Source organism: Hylaeus anthracinus, unplaced genomic scaffold (genome assembly GCF_026225885.1).
Source record: "Hylaeus anthracinus isolate JK02 unplaced genomic scaffold, UHH_iyHylAnth1.0_haploid 11994, whole genome shotgun sequence".
Classification (NCBI taxonomy): Eukaryota; Metazoa; Arthropoda; class Insecta; order Hymenoptera; family Colletidae; genus Hylaeus; species Hylaeus anthracinus.
The window spans coordinates 2,326,662-2,350,932 of NW_026534341.1; the positions used below are offsets into that span (position 1 = coordinate 2,326,662).

General features: G+C 40.4%; 1 protein-coding gene across 5 annotated transcripts in view; it reads right to left on the reverse strand.

Moving 5' to 3' along the window:
* Nucleotides 1-24,271, reverse strand: part of LOC128888722 (neurexin-1) — a 400,486-nt gene that overhangs the window by 201,799 nt on the left and 174,416 nt on the right. For all 5 annotated transcript variants that reach the window (XM_054145807.1, XM_054145804.1, XM_054145806.1 and 2 more), the window contains 2 exons: nt 13,345-13,488; nt 6,269-6,429 (listed from right to left, as the gene is read on the reverse strand). In XM_054145807.1, the coding sequence (XP_054001782.1) occupies nt 6,269-6,429; nt 13,345-13,488 (305 nt within the window). The remainder of the gene's footprint in view (nt 1-6,268; nt 6,430-13,344; nt 13,489-24,271) is intronic.

The window sequence follows — 24,271 nt, forward strand, 5'->3', positions numbered from 1 at the left end:
ATCGCGTTTCATTTGCCGCGTGGGATCTTAGAAGAGGCTCCGGGGCTATCTATTTCTAGCCGCCTATCCGTTATCTTGTATCGGAGATAGCCGCGCGGGGAATGCATCGCTGCACGGCGCACGCTAACGATTTAAGGGCTGCGGATGTGCAAGGAGGTATCCTGCGCATGAATTAGGTCGCCAATGCCATGCAGACCGGCTAATGTTCGCAGTAACGGCACTACGGTTGATTTCCCCGAGCGCGAGCGATTTGGCATTAAGAACGGGTTCGACTGTTTTCCCGAAACGAACCGATCCTCGTCGCGATCGCGTATTGCGTCCGGCTCGAGTCGCTGTCGCGCTCAGTCGTGTCGGTTCGAAGATCGGTTTCCGGCCGCGTCGAGTACCGAATACGGTAACGAGGTTTTCTGAACTCTAAAGGTGCGTTGTTTCTATAGATTTCGCGTTTAAATCGATCAGGCGCTCCTTGAGATGTCCTCCTTGATTTGTAAGATACATCTACAGTAATTAAAGATTGGTAACGACGCTTGGTTCAACGATTTATTATCATCGAATGAAAATTCAAGTGCATCCTGTCGATACGACTGGATAACGTAGGTCCCGAAACTTGTGGAATGATTTATCAACAGAGCGTCCTGTTTAATCGACTACGTGTTCTGCATTACCGACAAGATAACAAAGATCGATTTCAAAGAGACGAGCCTACTAATTTCAAGACGAATAGCCTACAAGTACCGTTTTAATCAATTCAGAAGTAGATTCTGCAACATTTAAATTTTGCTTCCTCGATCTTTCGAATACGCCACACCGTGGTTGTTGCAAAGAGCTCTCGTAATATACCAGGCAAATACCTCCCGAAACTTTAACCTGAAATATCTTCTAAACTATTAACTGAAAGCACCCGAAGCTATGTATCAGTATTTTCAGAATTTCAAGCTCCATCAGTTTGCAGAAGCTTATTTAAATAGTGGAAGATCCTTAGAGAGGTTCACTTATAAGTTCTCTCTTTGATTGCCTAACGTTGATGTTACAGTAGAACGTTTACCTCTATCGTGCTTGCCATTCTCGAAATTTCCTACGTTCCTCTGCGATACACTGTTTCTTAGCAATAACCAACTCCTCCGCGACTCTATTGTGGGCTATTTAAGCTGCACCATATTTTCCACGTGATTTACTACGCGGTCGCGAGAAGAACGAAGTTTTCGAAAGGGTCGATGATCGACGCTGAAACCGTACATCACGTTCGATATAATATTAATCTTCTAACCTCCGAAGACGCGTTTCAAGACGTTTCTCGAGATTTTCAAATTGAAAATTCAGCAGCTTCTTTCTAAATCTTTCAGATATTTCTATTTTTCTAACCAGTTAAAGACCGATGCTCTTTCGTTACGAATTCTAACTAGGAATTGCTCGGAATATCTTGGAGGCTGTAGCGTCACTCGACGTTCACATTTCGATTTAAAGAGTGATCGTTTGGAGTCTCGAAGAACCTGTTATTGGTTTCATGAATCGATATTAAACCCCGTGGTGACATTTTCAGAACTTACGAGTGCGTTTCAATCGAATTGTTCGAATTACCGTGCACAAAGTATTTAGTAAATTATTTTATAAATTTAACGTAACGAATTGACAAGGTTGATATATAAATTGATGTTATTTCGTTTAAATAAGAGACTGCGACAGGAGAAATTCAGATTCTCCTATAATTTTCGCGATCTATCTGATTCTATTAGCGTATTCGCGTGATTTACGACTGAGACGTGGCCTCTCACCTTTGAAAATATGATAGTGTACGATACTATGTGTCCGTTCTCAAAATTATAGTTTCATGGCGTAGAACTGCTTTTACAGTCTTCCATTGCACGTCATTTAGGCCGGCTACTGCGCGGTCGCGATAAGAATAAACTTTCTGGCGATCGATGGCGAAAACGGCTTGGCCGGTTCGGTATAAACTGTGCTAAAATCGCGAATACGCAGAGGCCAGGTGCAGGTACGTTCTCCATTGGCTGTGTCCCGAAGCAAATAGATCGGCGAACGGACGCGAGGGCAATATCGTTAGTGTGTCCTGGGTATACACCGGCATTCATCGCGTATTACGCGCCGTAGGATAGGTAATGCAATTATTTACACGTTGCCATCGCAGAGTGAGAGACGGAGCGACAGAGAGAACGTGAGAGAGTGATGGTTAGAGGAGAGGGGGGGGGGGAGAGGAGAGGAGGAGGAGGAGGAGAGGAGAGAGTCACAGGCACACCGCACGACCGCCACACACAGGTTATCGATTTAACGCCAGCACGCGTTCACGATCCTTGAATTGATCCTATCGCGTCGCCGATCACGAGTTCAAGCGAACGCGTTATCCGATACCCGGTTTTCTGTTTTCGTTTTCGTTTCCCGCCAACGGACACGTAATTTCGCCGGTTTAAATTCCGATCGAGTCCCTTCGCGCGTGTCCCGCGGGCGCCGTTGAAGAATTTTAATTGGACGCCAGCTAGGAATTAGAAGTAAATATAGCCGGGGATAAATTCGTTGGCACGATCGGGAACGCGGGAGACATATCTCGGGGCCGTTCGTGTTCTTCGTTCTTGATGCATTTGGAGGGGAGGAGGGATTCGTGACGGGACTGAGGTGGAAGGTAACCGATTTTCGGTGAAACTTTTCGGGTTGCGAAGGCCAGGAACGTACTTGTTTCCTTTATCCGGCTGATGGCTACATCTCCAGGGATGAAACTACCCTTCGGAGTTGCTCAGCTATTTTGCCATGGTGAATGAACGCTGGGAAGCTAGTTTCATGTACTGTTTGTGAGTGAAAAGAGCACAACTGACGATGGACTTGCGTATGTAAATGTGGAAGAAGTATAGTATATACAGAATAGTATAACTGTTCCGATATTATTTCAATATTCTGTCGAAGATTTCTTTTAATATTCCATTAGAATTTTATTTGAACAGTGCAAATAATTATCGTAATTTTTATTCTTGTAACGTAGTACTGTATACTTTGTTATTCATCGAATTATCATCAAATTCGGGAGCATTACCTACGAAAGAACTTTCGATGATTTCTCATTTGGAATCAAAATGCTCTATCTGTTAAGAAACATGACCTGGGGCCTCTGATTGAGAAACACTGGTCCAAAGGACCAGATACAGATACTGCGCTAGTGGCACTGGACGGTCTATGGTCAGACGCAATTTCATCCAATACCACTGAAGTAGCGTGAGCAACGGTTATACGTGGAATCAGTGGTAGTGGACAGTCTATGATCAGACATCTGTTATGTCCAATATGACTCTTGCCGTATTTCTCTGCGACTCCTACCGTGTGTATCGCCTTGTCAATTGGCCACAGAAAATATCGTCTAGGTTGGTGAAATCGGAAACTATACAGCGAGTGTATTCGAATTAATTAATTATTTATTAATTAATAAAAAGGAGAACAACGCTAAAAAGAATATTTCTGTGTACACAAAATTTTCTTACAGCTACCCAATTTCAATACGAACTCATTAGTCGAATACCATTATCGTTTTTACTTAGGAAAACAATTACTTTTCCGTTCTTTTGTTACAAGTTGCAAGTTTGTAAATTTCAACTTTGATCATCGTCAGATCTAGAAATGTCTGTTTACGTCCAAAATCTTGTCCACGTGTTACTACGTCAATGTTAAATGTTTCCTGGGAAAACCTTCGTGTTTATCGAAAATATCGACAAGCAGAAAATACGCGAAGCTAATTCACGCCGAACTGTCTTCAATTCGACGTTGAACGTAAAAGAGAGGAAACGAGAAAGCAAAGCAGGCATAAATATAAAAGAAAAGGTGGGAATATGCATACACGTAACTCTCCCGCCGTACGATTGCATTCGATAAAGGTGCAGAGGTTGGCCAGTATCGATAAAGTCCTCGTCGAGGCAGAAGGCCGTTTACAATAAAATTTAACGAGCGCGCTCGCCAGCGATAAGTATTGACGTATTTTCAATTACCAGTGGCAACGTAACCGCGCGTAAGAAACGCGACAGTTATCGGAAAATATTTCGATTCCCGCAAGCCCTTAAACTGGCGTCGGAGCCATCCGTTGACATTGTTTTCTCTATGCGCAAACACGGAACAAGTTTCGCGTGGTCCACGACGTCCTAAAGGGATGATCAAAGAGGTATGTATTCGACATACGACAACAACGATGCCGTTAATGCTTCACGAGGCGTCCATTAATGTTTCGTGAGACTACAAGTACTTATTACCGAGGATTAAAATTGAAGGCCTTTTGGATTAAACAAATTGCAAACATGGAACGACAGTATCGGGAATTAATAACAGTAAACCAAGCTCGTATCTCTGTTTATAAATACTCCGTGAGTTGTTGAATCAAATTTATTTCTGGCTCCTATTTACTTTGCCCGTTTTCGTCCTTCGTCGCGTTTTTCTTTTTGCGTAATTTGGATTTTTATTGCTGCGATAGTGGTTGGAAGGAAGCTTCCCAGACGAAGGTAGTCCAAAGTTCGAGAAGCGTTATTCGTAGGCAGAGGCGAGTAAGATTGTATTTCGAAACGTGGATAACGAATAAAAATAATGGACGATTATTTATTAGTGAAATCTATCTGTGTTAACGCGTATTTTATTCTGAAACTAAAATTTTTATCTAAAGTGGACTCGAATATAGGTCGAAGTGACGAGAACACTGCGTAATTTCAGATGCATAAAACTAGTTCCAACTACTCTAATGAATATACTTTTGTACTACCGATATACCAGCGAAAATAACGAAAGTTTTTCAAACTCTAATTAAGGAATATACTTTTCTATTGCTGGTGCGGTATTTAAACATAATAAAAGTACAAGAATAAGTAACGTCTACACAATTGTTTATCATTTAATGAATTTAAATAAATAATTAAAATTATTTTTAGTAATACTAGATACGAATTTTCCTTACTTTTGCTTAAAAGTCTAGGATAAAGTCACCTGGCTCTTCAAACGCGTTAAGCCCTCTACTTATCGCGAGATTTATTATTAAAAAATGTCGTTCGATAAACGACGGGAGCAAGAGGAGCCTATTACTCCCCCCCCCATTCCTGAATAAAACAAGTAAAGGTTGGGCGCGTACGTCGAAGGATTCAAAATATTCATCCCCCTTTACGAGGGCAAATGTGAAAAGGAACGGGCTCTTTGACGATAAAAGCGTATCCAAGTCGAATGTATAAAATTACATAGGAGTGGCGACCGGCTGTGCTTGTACGGAACGATTGCAAACAGTCGATCCAGTCGTCCCCGATTATTTTACGCTAATTATTCGTCGTGAAGCAGAAAATATGAAGCTGTTTGCGGAACGAATTCAGTCGTAACCACGCCGTCATTTTCAATTTTTATTCTATCTTCCATGTTGTTAGTATGATTTATTATATGTCTAAGAGGTAATCCAGAAGTTTGCTTTTCTCGACCTCGTTTATAGTCTCGAAGAGAACTTGAATGTGGGTCGAAATGTTGAGGTAAGTGCACAATTTAAATGAATTAAACCGGTATTCAGGGTATCTTAATTACTGAATATATTTTCGTGCTATCGATGCGGTATTTAAAAGTAATTAAAGTATGCAGTGTTCCAATTACACACTTTTCAAGAGACGTTATAATCAAGCAGGCCGGTTAAGGAATAAAATTTGGATATTTTATGTAACCTTCTCGCGTAAATAATTCTAAACGGTCGGCCTGAACTTCTGAAGGCCAAGGTTATAACCTTTAATAAAAATTCTCTGATCGTTAACATAATATTTAAAAATAATGAAACAGTCCGATATTAATACTACACATTTGCAAGAAATACTTTAAACAAGCAATTCAATAATCTTTAATAAAAATTCTCTGATCGTTAACATAATATTTAAAAATAATGAAACAGTCCGATATTAATACTACACATTTGCACGAAATACTTTAAACAAGCAATTGAATAATCGTATACAATTTGAATATCTTACACGAATCTCTACGTTTCATATTTTTCGTCCAAAAAATTCTCAAAAGTTAACTTACATTTATATCACGTTATTTTCGTTACGTCACGCGGAGTGTTAAAAATAATAAATTCTGAAATATTCTTTGTTTACGTGGAATACAAAAGTCACAATTTTAATTATACGATCGAGCCTATATTATTCTAAAATGCCTGGTAACCTAAATTGGTTGCTTAGAACGATTGAGATCTATCGATTCAGCCCTGGTTATTTTACACTAATTGTTTGCCGTGACACAGAACGAAATGGATCAGATCTCTTACCTCCTGGACCTTCCTGTGCACGATGATCTTGTGCCACTGATTATCGTCGAACCGTACTCTGGTTGGCTTTATATGAAGATCTAATCTTCCTTTGGCCAACGTCATCCCCACAGCGGCACCGCCGTCCTTCAGAGACACAGTCAGATAATCATCTCTGTCTCCTGAAACGACACAGGGAGAAAAAACCATGTTACTTGCCGCGTTAATTAAGCTGCAACTTTTAAATTATATCTCTGGCTTTCCTGGTTTGTTACATCAAGCTTTTAGAAACGATTCCGGACATTTTTTCATTTCGAAACGGAGGTTTAACTATGCTTCTCATCGTCCGCTATCGCAACAAGACGTGTCCGAGTTTGATGATTAAATGTAATGAAAAGTTAATCACGTAGTTAACTTCCATTCGTTTAATGAAGGTACTAAGTAAAGAGGTAATCGCTTCTTCGCAGACAATATCGGAAAGTTATAATGAAAACTAATTTATTACACCAGGATATTGAAGTAACTACTCTATATTCTTCGATTGTTTATATAGAAAAAATATTATATTCTGATATTTATTATGTGTAAAAAATCTTGGAATGGAGGTGACATTTTTTTATTCCATTCTATTCAATTCTATTAACACGCATTCAAATCCCAAAATCCACGTACAACGTACACCAGTTCCGAGGAGGTTAAAATTCAGGATAGATAATTTCAACGTAACTCGATCACGATTTACAAAATACGCGGTAGCAGTCATCTTCCGTTAAAAACAATAAAGATAAAGTGTCATTTAGCGCGTCTTAATCCCTTGGCTAGTGTCGAGCTTGGCAATATACCGACATAATCCGCGGGGCTTTTCGGTTAGGTCGCCACGATAATTATTAACGACGGGCTCGGTCGTTTTAGCGAGTTCGCCAACCACGCAAGAAACTAAAGACACCGAAACTAACGGTAAGCGGATACAAACGATTTATACGCGTCCTCCGAAGACCTAATCCTTTCCTCGATTTCTCTAGTCAATCGCGAGACGCGTTATAAATTTTCTTTTTTATTAACACGACAAAATAAATCGTAGAAACTGTCGTTCGTATCACATCGTTATTTAGTAGAATCTAAAATACGGTTTACATTTATAAATCGAACGAATGTATACGTATTATACATAAAGTATTTACACACTCTGTAAATGTAGTATATTTCAGTTAGCAAAAAATTGTTGAATTAAAAAAAAGGAAACAAACGTACGATAATATGAAAGAAATGGGAGAAATAAACGTAATTTTACAGAAATAACGAGAAAACTCGGTCACTGGAATAACCAAAAAAAAAAAAAAAAAAAAAAAAAAAATTTAATTGCACCGCTGCTTGCAAACACTGCACCTCCTTGCAGAAATTTTCTTTCCTTCCAGTATCAAAATATAGTAGATTTAAAATTCTCGTATACTAAACGTATGTTTGCTTCCTTTCTTCTTACCATCCTCGGCACAAAAGAAAGAAGAAGGAATAAAAATTTGCGCATTCTGACGCAGCGTTTAGCGAGGAGCGTAATTAACTTTGAACAACGAAGAAAACGAGAATAATTTACGTAAAATAATAGTACACAGTTCGTTCTTGACCGCAAGTTCCGTTTTACGTTATCGTTACTTTTTTAATTTCAAGCTAGGTATAATACCATCAGAGGGAACCTAACGTGCAGCAAAGACACGGAGAATTTGCTTCTCCGTCGAAACTATAAACTCTAGATGTATAACACGCGTTTACAAAAAATATTAGCTGTCCGCGCGGTGTATAACGTAACTTTATAGAGACAGCGTAAATGGCGGAGATAATGTACAATACTTCATACGTTTCGAACAAATTGCTCGCATTTCAGAGTGGAAACTGTTTCGCCGTAAAATAAATAACTGTGACAGATAACGAAGAGTAACAAAGATAAATAGCGAATATTCATTAGTAACAAGAGAGTTTCCATATAGAACAATAGCTTACGGAATTGTAGCGCGCGATACAGCCTATTCGATGAATCGATGACTCTCCCATACTCGATTTCACGACTACCTTCGTGTAAGCAACAAATATGTAACGCAATACAGAAATGAGCGAAACCTGTTGCAATAATAAATAACGAGTATGGGCAATGTATTCGTTTGTTACGTTTATTCGATTCAACGGTGACATTTTTAGTAACAGTCCAATTAAATTTCCTTTTGGGTTTGTCTAGAAAGCAAGCTTTCGCTTTGTTCCTACAAAATTATTCTCATTTCGGTGATTCTTCCCGATCGTTTCCTGGAGGAGTTCGAACCACTTCTCCAATTTTCAATTTTCAGCCAAGTCTCCACTCACAATAACGCCACGATGCACAGCGAATCGAATTGAAATTCGAGGGAGATGTAAAGCTTTATCGCGGAACAACGAAAGCTGACACGTCGACGGTACGATTGGCGGTGCGCTGACGTTAAAATTCAGCGTTTATTCATTTATGGTAATCCATGACGCGCATCAAGCCTTCAAATGCAAGGGCCAAATAAAATATACGAAAAGATAAAAAAAAAACCTACGAGAACTGCGAAGATACGTCTGTATGTATCGGGGAAGATCCTTTGGGCGACAATCGTTGCGATGTGCATTAAATTCGAGGTGTATTTATTCACAGAAATCCATATTCAACATTTATCCCGCGTGGTATAGTTTTGCGTAGATGCTTTCATATCCATTTTCTGTATACAATCAGTGTAAGAAATATTCGTACAGCAACCCATTTGAAATAAATGGTTCCTGTACGAGTACTTATTGCACTGACTGTATAATAATACATCACGAAAATGAATTTTGAAAATTCTGTGCCTCCTGTTACGTCATTTGTTTTTCCGATTTTAATCACTCCAACTTCACTCCAACTAATCGGATCTCTAAACTAACCAAGGAAAACTAACCAAGGAAAACTAACCAAGGAAAAATACAGACAGACCTCAACCAGACTTCGAGTTTGATGGCAAAATAAAATCTGAATCGACGGGTTACATAATCTGTACCGTAACGAAGCTGTTCATTAAAAATGTGACAATTCTGGTTATCTTCGCGTGATAATTTTTCGTCGTTCGCAAAAGACGATAAACAAGCGGAACTAATAAACCACGGTGAGATGCGACCGGCGAGAAAGGAATTTCAACGATTCTCCTCGGCAACACCTGCATCCTGGATGAAAGAACGGGGAAATATAAACGAACCGCTCCATTGGCTCGTATAAATTTTCTGCGTAATGAACAGCACGCCCTTGCTCGCCGCGTGCGCGCTCCCTCTGAAAGTGCAATCCTCTCCCAGCCATCTCGTTCCTTCCTGGCATCCCCATTTTTTCCACTGTTCTACTTACGTTTTTTATCCGGCTGTTTCGCTTCCGCTAGTTTCGCCAGTTTAAGCTCGTGACCTCGGCTACGCCGCGCGTTGCGCCGTTGTTCGTTAAATATGCCTGCGTCGAAACCGTTTCGCCACCGAAATCTTTAGGGTTCGCCTAAAAGAGCTTCGACGACAACATGGAGTTTCTTGGACGGACAGAAGCAGAGATCTTCCGCAAGGTGTTGATTTTAACAGACCTTTCAAGAATCAGTCGATAATTGGACGAACGAGTGTTTTTGGAATTTTCCAAATTTTATTTTCTCTTTATCATTCTGTCTACGTCGGGTGTATTTCGATAATAAATCGGGGAAATAAAGGCCAGGCAATAACTACGACGAAATCGTGAAATAAAATTCGAGAGAAGATATAGAAATTTGTCGCTCAATGATCCCAGCATGAATTTATCGTTTCTAAGCCGGTCGAATAATGGCCATTTCTGAGCATCCTCCTTTCACGGAACATACACACGACGTTCCTTTAAGAAGATAACTACATAACAGCTCCGGAATAACCAAGAAACGACTCCTTCAAACAATAAAAAACATTCATACCGCAGAGAATAAAAACGAACGTACCGTGCACATCCACTTTAAATTTTGTCGTGTAGAAACGAGCCATTGACGACGTCTAAGGTTATCGTTTGATCGTTCGAAGCCGGTCCCGGGTCCACGTTATTTCCAATAATCGCGACCCTCTCGGAACAACGATTCGTATAGAAATGTCAGCACACGTGCTGCGTCGCGTCGATCGCGATCGCAATTACCGTCAGCTCGATTTTTCCCGAGCGACTTGCCAGGTCGCGTTTATTTCCTCCCATTTGTCCGTTGGCATCCCGTTAATGAGCGTCTGGAGATCACGTGTGAGATATTATATCCGATTCGAATTCGTTCCCTCGGAACGAAGTCCTGGTGGCAGAGAGATACGATACGATATCGGGCGGGCGGAGTTCCTTTGGGATTGACGTAGATAAGAAACCACAGGTAGCTGGTCCGCGGTGCTAATTATTGGTTTCGAAAGCTGAGATATTGGCTGAGCACCGCGCGACCATCCAGCAGCTCTTCGACGGGATGAATCACGGTCGTTCCCGCTTTGAGATTAACGCGTCCTCTGTAGCGCGGGAATAAAGGCAACGGTGCTTAGCGTGATTCTATAACGGGATAGAGGAAGTGCGCGGGACAGTGAATGCCGATCGAAAGGTGGAGATGGCTTAGGGCGAGCTAGGGCAAACTGGATATCACGGTTATCAATTTAACGGGTACGTTGTGAGTGGGTGCAGTTATTATTTCTGGAGAAAAGGTGATAGACTGCGGATTTCATTTTGCGACGTACTATAGGAATTTTGCCAAAAGTATGCGCAATGAATGTCGAATACGTGCTACAATTAATATAATAATATTGTTATTTCATTTCGCATAAGTGCGCATACCTTTTGTCTTAGCATGTATTTATCATCTTGGTTTGTACCAGAAAAGCATAAAATCCGTGGTCTAGCGATTACGAAAATATAAAATGAATATATAAAATATAATATATAAAAGGAATTGTTGAAAGACACATAGGATTTCGAGATACCTTCACATTTCAGGCCATATCTAGAGTTAGGAACATTCGACCGAGTCGCGCGAGATGTCATATTAAAGGTAATCGAATTTCCAACAATCGCTTCTAACGTTAACTTCAAATCGGTTCAATAGTTTAAGTGTTACGGGCCAACGTATGTGAGAAACTTCGATCGCCATGCAAGAATAGAAATTGTCAAGTTATGCCCAGTATTTCGTGGGCAAAATCCAATGGTCCCAACGTGAAAGTGTCAAAATCAGTGCTAATAAGTCACTGGTTATCATCGAGTTTAATGGTTGAATTCCTCAATATTTCACGGACGTCGGCTTTTAATTATCGTACAAAGGACCATGAATCAAATAAACATAAGGCCGGGGTTAACGATTAGCAATCATCTCGTACAATCGAACAAAGCCATTCCGCCACAGCCCTTGAAGGATATAACCGCTTGGAGAGTGTCCCCTCCTCCTCGCGGAGTTGAATTTCACGGAGTAAATCACGAGTTCCTAGCTACCTTTTGAGGGCCACAAGCAGACAATGCTCCTCTCAAACAATACCCCTATATTAAACGGGATTCCTTGCTCGGGTCTAGTGATATAGCCAATCGGAATGCTTTGGCGCCCAAAACGAACCTAAACTCTTCTCGACGTGCTGGTCCTTCGTTCTCAGTTAAATAAATGGTGGATGTCGAGGGCCAGGAATCGTTGTCCTGGAAGGGTTGTTCAGTTTACTCTTTTGGTATATAATTAACGATGGAAATAAATGAAACGCGAGGATTGATGCAACAAACAACGGAACGTCGTTGTAAATATAGATGGCAGCGCCAAGTTGTGGAAATTGGCTTCGTTTCTCTTTTATTTAACACATCAACGAGCATGAAAATCTAAAAGATGAGCGTCAATTTCGAATGACCGATATAAATGTAAACTGACAATACTAAAGGAAAGTTTACGATTCATAATAAATATATAAACGTAGAAGTCTCTAAAGTAATATAAATCAACTTCCAAATAGAAACATATGCATAGGTACGTGAACGTGTATTTATATTTCCTATGTAAATAAACATTTTCACACGGAAATTAAGAAAAACTATACGAAATATAAAAAATATTAGAATATATAAAATATTATAAAATATAGTCGTTTAAAAAATATACATACAAGTTTTAATACCGGACTTTCCCTATGCCCAGGAAAAATTCCCAAGTAACCACACCTTTTTGCCTGAAATTATTCACACCTCACCTCTGGACCCTCAAATTAAGTGGCACGCCCTGTACAGTGAAACAGTCGAGGAATTCTTAGCTGGCTCGTTACTGGAATTCATAAGGGATTCGAACGAAATATTTCATTTAACGTCCAGGCCAGTGGGTTCGTCTTGTTTCGGTCTCGGTTCGGTAACAGAACGTTGCGCTGTAAAATGAAACTTTTGCCTTTTCCAGGCACGATTCGACGAGTGGTCAGGACCATCTGCAGTTTTAAAGCAATTTACGGAATACTAGGGCGTGCTCAGTTTTTACCCGGCGTGTCTTTGGCTGCACAGAAGCCTGAGAGGTCGTAAGAAGCCGCGACTGCAATGCGACCGACGCGAATATTTTGGTAGTTCTATGTATATTTAATTTATACGAAAACCCGGCGGGAAGATTTCGGAGGCGCGATGCGAACGAAATTCATGGATGCAGACGTGCACGGTGGAAATTTAGACGACCACATTATGGAACAGGTTTTATTTTTTCTCTCGTCGAAAAAATTTACACGCGTGGCCTTCGTTCGGTCGATACCAGCACAGTCTGCGACCACGAATTAATTCATTTTTAATGAGTGAAACAGGAAACGTTGTTCCCCTCTCGTTCGGGAACGATTTCCAGCGACGGTTACGATGGGGTTCGAAGTTGTTAATGGATTATAATTTTCTACTCTGGAACGAGGTACGTTTTTTTTTTTTTTTTTTTAATTTGTTAGTGTTGCGATTGAAAGGAAATTAAATGATGCGAAATATAGAGGAATGAAAAAAAAAACACGAAGATAAAGCGTCGGATGAAATCAAAATACAACTAAAATTGAGTTGGCTGAATTAGTTTGGATAATGACTTCGCACTTTGTTTCTTTAATTCGTGAGTTGTTAATAAACTTACCGGAGTAAAACAGAAGTCCGCTATGCTGTCTCGTTTTGAATTGCAAAATGATGGATTCGTGGGTGCTGAGAACTGGATTCCCCTTGCTCAAATCTATCGTGAGGTACTCCGTTCCTCTGAAAGAAGCCTCGGAAGGTGCTTTATCTGTAACAAATGAAATTCAGAATTCATACATAGTACAGCTAAAAATGTAAAAATTTATTACGAACGATAGAAAAGTAAATAATAATTGAAGATTTTGTTTTCTTTGCAACTTGCAACTTGCTCTTAACAAACAGGGAGAATTGTTTCGTTTTAGAAATGTTCATGGAAACCACATAAATTAAGTAAGTAAGTCAAGTTAAACAGTAAGAAAAAGGTTAGGCACGAAATTAAATTTATTTCTACGAAAGATAATTGTAAGTACTTTTCTTTATTCGCGATTATACAGACGAGAGGGTTTCAGAAAAAGTGTCTGGAAATTACGATGAAAAATTTGTTGATGCAAGCTTTCACTTATTTGCAGAAAAAAAAAACCGATTTAGAAAACTCGTCAGGTATACGTGGAATTCCGCGCAACTTTGCTAACGCGTCTGACCATTATTCGTTGTTTCTACTCGCGTTGAAGTTCGTAATTATTGACAGCAGTGTAGTATTATCTGTTTAAACTAGTTCTAACTAGTTGGAAGATAGTAATACAGAGGGAAAACAGATAATATCCTAACGTACCATCGGGGTTTACAAAGTTTACGAATGCGAGTAGAATTAGCGAGCAATGGACGAACACGTTAGGGAACAAGTAACAAGTCGCGCTGAAGTAGAAACATCCGGTAAAAGTCAGACGGTGGACAAGTCGCGGTGAAATTTATTAAACGATTTCTTTGGAAGGTACAAATTTATGTGAATAATATTTTTATTCGACTATTAGACGATAATCATCGATCTTGAATCTTTAATTGGTAGATCGTATGCTTCTGAATTATATTTTTTATTATAGGAACAAATATCGATTTAGATAGCGTTCATTCTTTCTCTGAATGTACTGTTTGTTGTTCCTTCGTAATTTGATAATACTTCAGCTACGTTTCAGAACTTACCGTTACATTGTAAAATATAACGCGTGTTTCGTATTAAATTATTGCAACGAAAAACCTGCCGTAATTATTTACCATTTTCCTTTCATTTCCGAACAATTTTAAACAAATACACCCACGGCTAACCGCACCACTGCATCCTCGTCAACTCTAAACCTCGTTTAGTGAAAGCAACCCACTTCTAAACACCCCCGACTAGCGCAGTTTCTGTCATTAATAATCTAACGAACTCGGTACCGCCGCCTAGGAAAATTCCATTCGAACATTCACCGCCGCGAGAGGTCTAAATGGAAACGTGCCCGCGACTCTGTCGAAATTAATAAAGCCACGGGCGGCGAAGATGCGTTGGCTTTAACTTCGAATTAATTAAAACCAACGAGCGGGGGAACGTTCGCGCCGCTACATTTTTTCACCTTCCACCCCCGTTTGATACACTCGAGGTTTTTAATTCGGTCTCGAGACGTCCGATCTCGCGTCCGCGGCCAGCGCACGGCCGCGCTGGCGCGAGACCTCTCTCGTTATTTTCCATCGTCCCATTGTTATCATGCGACCAAACAAAAGTGCGCCGAGACAAGGCCAGGCAAAAAGGCCATAAGACGTGCTTTAATGGCTTTGGAGCCGCGCCAAATCGCGCTGCTCCGGGGTTGAATGCACCGGTGTCGCCGATTGAAATGTTCATTACCACCGCAAATCATCCGCCAATCCGCGTGGGAGGGAACCGATCCCGACGCTTCCACCGGGGCGTTAGCAGTAACAGTCGTGACAATTTTGCGAGCCACTTCGGAGCCGATAATTTCATTAAGCGAGACCCCGCGATCTCGAGAATTAATCGGCTTCCGACTTCTAACTGGATTACGCTGGCCGAACATCTTCCGAACGAACCCACTTCGGATCTATCAAAAGTAGTCGATTCAACTCACGTGGTGCCCTAATGGCGGAATCGCGTGAAAACATTTCGGATAGTTGGACGAGCGACGTGCGTGAAACTGTCGAGGGCATGGAGATGTACTATAAAAATGTAGACCGAGCAGAAATCGTGAATGTGTCAAAGACGTACGAAGATATGCCTTTCTACTTAAAATACTCTCTCGGAAACGCGCTTATGCGATTGGTAATAATCTGGATTCAAGGACAAACAATATATTTCCACGTCATCCAATATAATTAAGAAATCTTGAAATTACAATTCCGAATCGTAGTGCTAATCCGTGTATAAGATTGCTCTCGTGTCGGAACGTTGTGCACATTGCTTTCAATTTCAGCTTTTCGTAGGTGGATGCTTACAGGAGTATGGTAGCTCCATTACGAGGACGTGAAATATAGTAGCAATTTGTGTCCCTAGCTTTAAAATAAATGGGGTAGCTGAAGGGGTCAAAGGAAACTAAGAGGTTCTCCACAAGGGCCTCTAGGATTTTATTTCTTAACAACAAAATCCTCTTGTCAGTGAATTCGTGATGATTTTATTCTAATCATGTAGACTATCACTCAAAATCACAAAAATTATTCTATACCGTTTCTGTATTATTAAAAACCTTGAAGCTCTTTTTGTAAAATTCTTTCTTATCCCAGGATGATATCTATCTAAATTTCACACCACTTTTGTCTTACCAAGAAGAAATAAAATGCTGAAGCTCCATTTGAAACATTTTTTATTACCTCAAGCTGATATTTGTGTCTTACTTTACCACCTCAAAATAATATCTACCCTGTATCCTACACAACTTCTGCCTTACCAAAAAGAAATAAGATCCTGAAGGTCCTTTTGAGAAATCCTTTATTAACTCGAGCTAATAAAATCTATCCTCTTAATTCAGATATCCTTCCACGAGAAACGATTAGTTGCCACGAGTCCTGTTAAAAGTACACTCCCAGTTTAAAGTACACTCCCAGGTTTAAAGACTCCCCATTTGACACAGCACGTTGCTCACTTTCTCGTCTCCAACCCCTTCCTGTCATTTCAATTCCCGCAAAAAGCCGTGCACGCGTATCAAAAGGATCGCCAAGCTGTTCGCGATTGTAGCGTCCTCGCTGGTTCGCAAAAAAAGCCCCGGCTATCCAGCTGAAGATCACTTCCACAATTCTCGTCTCGTGTCTGAGAGCCGCGTAGACGCGCACCCACACGCGACTCTCCCTTCCAGTTTAAAGCGAGGACACACGTGGAGGTGTCATTAGCCGCGTCCAAGGGTAAAATCCTCAGAATCCTCTTTTCGCTCTCCCGGTTCTCGTGCTTGTTCGTTTTTGTACGTTCCACCCTCGACAGAGCAAATGAATCGCCTCGGAAACGACGCAACGAAGGAAACGACACCCTGGACCCGATCCCGTTAAACGAAAGTAGTTTGCATCGACTTCGTTGCACGCGACGCGACAAAAAAAGCTCCGTCGACGATGTCTGGACGATTTCTTCGTAAATTCACTCTCTCGCGGAGATTGTGAATTATTTAATTGATCGATCGTCCAGGCTTCGTTGGTAAAAATAAAGCGGACGAGCCTTCTTCGTTAGGAAGTGAGACGATCGAGTGATTATGACGTACTTCGCGTTCCGTGAATTTTATTTTATTCTTGGGTAAATAACTTGATATATTCATGAATTATTTACTGTTCGAGACAACGTCACAGCATGAGACGATATCATGAGTAAATTATGCAAAGTTTTACAGTATTTGCAATTAACTCGTTCGGGACTAGGACGCTGCAGAATTATAATTAGAACTCGGAGGAAGTTTCCTCGCCTCCAAATGGCTCGCAAGAACATCTCGAGCAGGGAGATTAGAACCTGTACTTAGCGTTAGATCAGTTTCTAAAAGTAGATTCTAGCATTCTATTCTAATATTCGTATTGGAACTTCCAGCAGCAGCGTTCGTTGGGTTCCTGTCGCTGAAAGTCGATTGAGCTTGCGAATCGTACTTTTTGGACTCTCTTTAGCGCGAGAACTCCCGTCGAAACTTGCGTTTGTGAAACGCGACTTCGTTTAATAATGGCGACTTCAATTGTCCTTTGAATAAATTATGAGTTTCGGTAATACAGTGGTGAGTGTATTAAACGGGAGGAATGAATTCACGCGAAAGAAATTATTTGGTTTCCGACTGAAAGGAAGAGATGCGAATTCGCTTTAAAGGTGAAACGAAGCATACGCAAGAAAAACGATGTCGTAAGTAATTTGTTCTCGTTAAACAAAGTTCGTACACGTCAACTATTTTCTTAATTTATTAACAAAATTTGTATATTTTAACGATCTTACCATGTGCAGAGAGAAAAAAGGAAACCCTTGGTAAGGTAGAGTGCTCTGTCGGTAATACAGTGGACTCTGTTGGTAAAACTCGGTAATGTAGAACTCTGATCGAAGAATTTATCGACATCTGCATTATCAACAGGACAATTTCTAGTATCGAGTACTCTACATTATCGAGCCTATAAATTGGTTACTCTATCTTGTATTATATACAGCGTATCAGTAGATATTTTATGATAAATTAGTCAGAATATATCCCTAGATATTATTTCCCCAGATTCGTGTTCTTTATTAATTTAAACGTTTACACGAATGAAAATATTTGTCTGGACGATACTCCCCTCCGAAGTGAACGCAGCATCGCAACATTAAGCCACAAAGAGATAGAAGAGACTCTGGCGAAACTGTTCTCAAGCGAAGGGAGGACAGAAATAATGGAGACAAGTAGATAGTGTTGTGTTTATGCTGTTCTTTAAAGTTTCAAGTATACGAGCGCCATGCTACGGTAAAATCAGGTTTAAAGGGGATACACTGTGACGTCCTGTTATTTGAAATTTAGGGCGGCTTGTAGACATACATTTTTTACGAAAATCCTCGAGCGTTACGTACTCATAAATAATAACAAGTCGGGTCCGCAGAGATTTCTTTGCTGTGTCTAAAGCATTCGCGCTAAATAAGAACCAAGGATAGTTCGGGAAAGCTCATTAAAACTGAAATTTCGTACACTTAGAAACGCGCGGAACGAAGATGAAAAAGTGTACGTAACACCGAAAGCCGAAACAGATTTCACTGGGAACAGTTTTGAAACTCGAGGATCACATGCAAATTCATAGCTGGGGGGCAAAAACTTCGATAGACGATCTGCGTACAAGTCGCGCTCGGAACTTTTCCATAGGTGTTTTCTCTGTTTATCTCTCAGCTGAAACAGGAAATTAAATTCTGCGTCGAAGAAACAATAAATAGCGGAAGAAATTGAAATAAATGCGGCAGGATTAACAAAATTGTTAATAGAGTTTCCACTGTTCTTTTAAAGCGCGCGTAGTCACGGTACTTCTCGATATTAGCTTAATGAGACCAACCTGTTCGCAAGGACATTAAGCGAAAGACTTTACTTTTATGGGTGTTGCTGAATTTCAATGTACTGATAGTTGGAATGAGAAACTTTAACTTGTACTCAGAGTTCGAACTTCTTACTTCTCGAACATGGCAGGAAAGATTGGAATGGCTTCAAGGCTACAGGAGACAGATTGTATTTTTCCTTAAAAAGTTCATTACTGAAAAAATTCATAGTTACGGTTGAAGACCGAATGAATATATAGTAAAAATTTGGAAACTCTGTGTTTCTTCGATGGCGTTGGTTCGACTGCTCGCAAAATGGCGGCGTTCGTTGGTCGCCGAATCGGAGACCGATATCCCATAAATCCGATCGCTGAACGAAAGAAATTCGCTCGGGAACGCGAAACGAGCGTCAACTTTCTTCGTAATTTAAACGGTTGCGGTGCATCGAGGGCGTGTTTCACAATTAGTCGAAGCAGCCGGGCTTTAACGTCGTTTTCGCTCCTCGGATCCCAACGTTTCGCCCCGGTTGCGTCACTTGGTGCTCGACTTCGCTTCTTCCCAGCAAAAGCGAAGGCATCGCGTGCTCGGAAAGTTTTCCAGGAGCAGGTGGCGTGTCTCAGCTGCTGGCCAATGAATGGGGAATCGCGTTAGCGTTAACCGCATGTATTTAATAAGCTTCACCCTCGGCCGGGAGCGTCGCGTTGAATCGCCTCGACCTTCCTGACACCGTCACTCTGCATCCTGTTTCGCTCGGTTGAGTTTCGTTCCTCTCAACCACCCCTGTCGCGTTACCGTACGGCGCGAAACTGAGCACGTTTTCTGAATTTTTTCTCGACGACAGGGCTCGATCACTGGTTATTTCAGCCGAACAGACTTTCGGTTATCTTTATTACAATCTATATCACAATTCAACGTCGGAGTGTTAAGGGGTAATTAACCTCAATTAACCTTCGGTTTAATTCTAAGCATCGTCTAATCCTAAACTTCCGTGAAATAAGGGTTTCTTCTTAGATGTCCATTCTGTTTATAAATTCATTTCGATATACAGAAATTTCTATTCGATCGTGCGTAATTACGTTCGATTTGTATAATAAACATTTTTTTTTTTCTGTTTAGTATCCGTCGCTTCGAACTCGTAAAATAGACCATTCCTCGGTTATACGAGATCGAGCAAACCCAATCGAATTTCATATTAGCAAGGGACCATCCTATATTTTGTAGGTTTAGAAAGGTTTTCAAGTTTACTGTGCGGGGCGATGTTTGTTCTGTATTCAGCGGGTACCTGAGCAAAAGCTGTCCTGACCCACATGTGGGTCAGCGGACAGTCATCGCGGTAACAGTTTCGCAGCCAACGATTCTAGCGCGCGACCTAAAACTGAGAGCCGCGTGCAATTTAGAAAAATCCATATTTGGCTGCTGCAGGCTTCTAGAACCGAAAAAGGTATGAAAATGAAAAAAAAAAAAAAAACGAAATCGTGCACGTAGCTGTATGAATTTTAAAGAAATCGACGTGCCACAAAGCGGAACAAGTACAACGTCAATCTTATGTGTTTGTGGAAAAATGAAAATTCGGAAAGCGAAGATTACGCGGAAGGTTCGAGTATTAGGAAGTGTGTGAAAATAAAAAAAAATCAAGTCGCGTAAACGGTTGTTTGAATTTGAAGGAAATTTACACGTTGATGATTCGAATAAGAAAAGTGTCACTTTTATAAGTACGGAAATTTAAAGATAGGGAACGAGGCAATTCGTTGAACGAAGGGAGCAAATAACGTCGCTAGAATTGGAATTGGCATCGCCGATATTAAAACATTTTAATTCTGGCGATGGTTTTACTCTCTAAAATTGTTCTTCCTGAAATTTAATAAATTTCAGAATGAATTATTTTCAGATCGGTGAACATCCTTTGGTAGTATACCATATTGTTAGTAGAAATAGAACAATTTCTGAGTAACGAATAAGAGGTACAAGCTCTTTTTTATTCATTATTCCTTAAATAAAAGTTGAAATTTAAATCACAGGATAAAACGAATACAGCGTAACAGGAGTAATAATTCATGTTACAGAAATCAAAGTTTATCATCGAAATGACTGTAACTATTGGATAACCGTCACGAATAAATCGCTAATAATGTACCCATGATTAATCGATCGAACAAAATCGTGGTCATTTTTGTTTCGTGTCAACAATTTGAAAGTTCTCGCCATCTGACGCGTCAGTGTCTATTTTCCCGTGTGTCAATTTCCTTTCGTAAACTGCAAGTGAAGTTCGAATGAAAATACTTGCACACGAAACGCATCCTTTTCCCCGTTTTAATTCAGCGAAACGTTATTATTCGTTCCAGCGAAACGGCATCGCGCTTCAAAGTAACGTCGAACACGATACAGACGTCGACACCGGTTAGACGACGCGACGCCGACGGCTCGATTGTTAGGCAATTACGCCACTTTGGCGGATGTTCGCGAATTTCTCGAAAAGTTGCGACATTAATTAAACCCGTCGAGGCGCGAAGCGTACAGGCGTAACGCGTCCAGGATATTCAATTCGCACGAAAGCCGCTTAATTACGGACAGTACGGGCCGCGTTAATTACACGATACTTACGTTCGCCGATGGAAATTAGTATAAAATCGAACGATCGATGCGGAAAGATGGAGGATCGGGCGGCAAATAATCCCCAATGGAGCAAAACCGACTGCGCCACACCAATTTACCTGATATCGTGTAATTATAGCAACCACCGGATACGTCAGAAAATCATCCGTTTCATGGTAATTGCCCTAAGTTAATTGGCAACTATGTTACTTAACATTCGACAGACGATTAGTCGATCTTACGATTTATTCTCGAAGGCATTCCTAATCAATCTGACACGCACGATGATTTACGATGAAAGTGGAAACCGTTTAATTAATTATCTTAAAAAGTTAATCTTAATCTTAGAATTTCCGGTATAAATCGTTCTGCAGTTAAGAATCGAAATGTCGATTAAAAGGATAAATAATTCTTATATGTTGGTGAACGTTTCAACAATTATGAGTATTTCGATAATATTCGATAAGCTGTCCTTCCTCAGGGATGCAGATATTATTTATTCGAAAATACGAGTGAGAAACAAATTTGTTTCTAGAGGAGAGAATCTAGTACAAAGTTGAAATATTTAACAATATATTTCCATATTAATGTTCGTATCCGATCACCTTCGTCAATTTATGATTTAAATAAATCTTCATTCAGATCGTCGTTCCAATGAAGTCTTGTTCGTTATTCATCGTTCGTGTTGTAATAAATACAATCCTATACATTCCCTATAAAGGTATCATTGCATCGCGAAAGCAGCTCAGACTTACGAAGCATTATTAATTATGCTGTATTCGTCTTCCTGCAATCCTCGTTTTCTCGTAAGAACGTTACTGACTTACATAAATAGCTCGAGTAAATTTAATACTAATTGCATGAAATTAATCTCGCTACGCTGTGAACGTACCATTTATCGCGAGTTAAGGAACCAGGAATTAATAATCAGAATTGTTTACAATTTCTCCAACGTCTAATTATTAAATTTACTCTCGTGCCATGGCTGCATGCTATCTTCCTTCGTATTCTGTGTAAATTTGAGAAAAATGATATACACAGAGGGATTCGCATCACCTAAATGAATAAACTGACAGATGGATCCCATTTCATTGAAAAATCGTTCCTTAAACGTCGATGTACGTTGTTCTTACGTGCGCAATATTTCTATTTCACTTCGCAAGGGGCAAATGATATTCGTAATAATAAACATTAGACTTGCAACACTTGACAGACTAATAACGTATCTAGAACTAGAAATTAGCTGACAATATTCCTGCGTGCATTCCATGTTTTCTGTTTATCATTTTGAAATCTGATTTCTACTATAATAGAAATATGATAAAATCGAATGTATTCCACGATATAACGTAAGAAACATGACGAGTAACGTTACAACAATATTTCCAAATTTACAAGCAAAATATTTCCTCTATTTCGATTTTGATTTTTAAATTCAATCTATCATTTCGATGAATCATTCAAACTGTACATTTTACCTTATGCATGTTCTACATTTACCGTACCTGCATCCCAGTCTACTTACACCCGTTACAAGACGGCACTAGAAGCAGACCGATCCAGAAATCTTCGAAATATGGATACCTGGCCTGGACGGATTTCGTCGAAATACGATTAAGTTAATCGTCCTCTCTCGAGTTAATATTCAGTTAGATTTCAGATGGCACGCACCCATAAGATATCACTGTTATTCCCCGGCATATCGAAGCCAGATAAATTCCGGGAATGAAACGCTATGGGTGGGCGAACGAGTGCGAGCAAACTCGCGCTTGTAACTCACGTTACAGCTGCGCCGATATTTTACCGTGCGATGTAGTCTTGCTTTACGGCTACAGTGAATTACATCTTACCGGAGAAATCCGTATGGACGACCTAAGGACGGGTCGCCCTTTATGCGGAGAAGCGAACGATACACACCATCGCTAATCCGTATTAATCGCCTACCATTCATTAGGAAGTCAGCGATGGGTATCCCTTCTCTGTAGGAGGTGCTCAGGCCGCGTAGCTTCGCACCTGGCGCACTCGCACGATCAATCGCGCCCACTTCCATTTTACACTAAATCTCCTAGCCTGGACTCCCTCTGTTCACCCGTTGGAAGACAATGACCAGCCAAGCTGGGACCCTAACCAAGTACCACCGTACATGCTTCAAACAGCCGGTAATGAAAATACACCAGAGTGCTGAAACTTCCGAGGGCGTTCCACCTCTCTGCGCCTTTCTATCGAGTCTCGATCGTCCAAGGTGGAGCTGCAGCTCCTCAATTAAATTATTTTCGTCTTTTATGAGACTCACACGGAAGAATTCGTTGAAAATATTCTTGGGTTGGATTCGATGAAACTGGGGGAGTCAATTTAAATTTTAATAGTTGCTCGGAATACGTGTAAATTGTTTATTTCGTCGAGTTGTTGGTGTATATTAGACACTCGTGACACCCGACAATGTAGCCTGTATTATTTCTTTTATTCTGTAACGTAAATTCTGTAAATAGAATTTAAAAAAAAAAAAAAAAAATGATTCTTTTCAATTCGCCTCTTTCAAACATTTAATAACTCGCAAATTATTCGGTCAATTTTTCGGGAGTCGGTTAAAAAAAAAAAATATATATTTTGGAAGCCATGCAACTTTTTTGTCCCCCATTAGATCTTCGTTCGAGAATTTGTTCAATGATTAACGAGATATTGACTCGCACGACTCGAATGCCACGGTGATTTGAGTACACTCGAACACATGTGTGCTCTCGAATATGCATATCGTGTAAAGTGCACGTCATAATTGGCTCCTGAGACACGGCGCTTCGAAGCCTGCTGTTCGAAATATGTAGGAGACCGAATGGTCGACCGAAATTCACGGAAAAGCTCTCTGACCTACTTCTTCCTCGGAAGTACGCACGTCGCGACTGGTAGCGGTAAAAAAAGAAACGCTGACTCGGCGTCTGTCACTGACCACCCCTAAGTGCCAGGCTTCGAGTAGTTC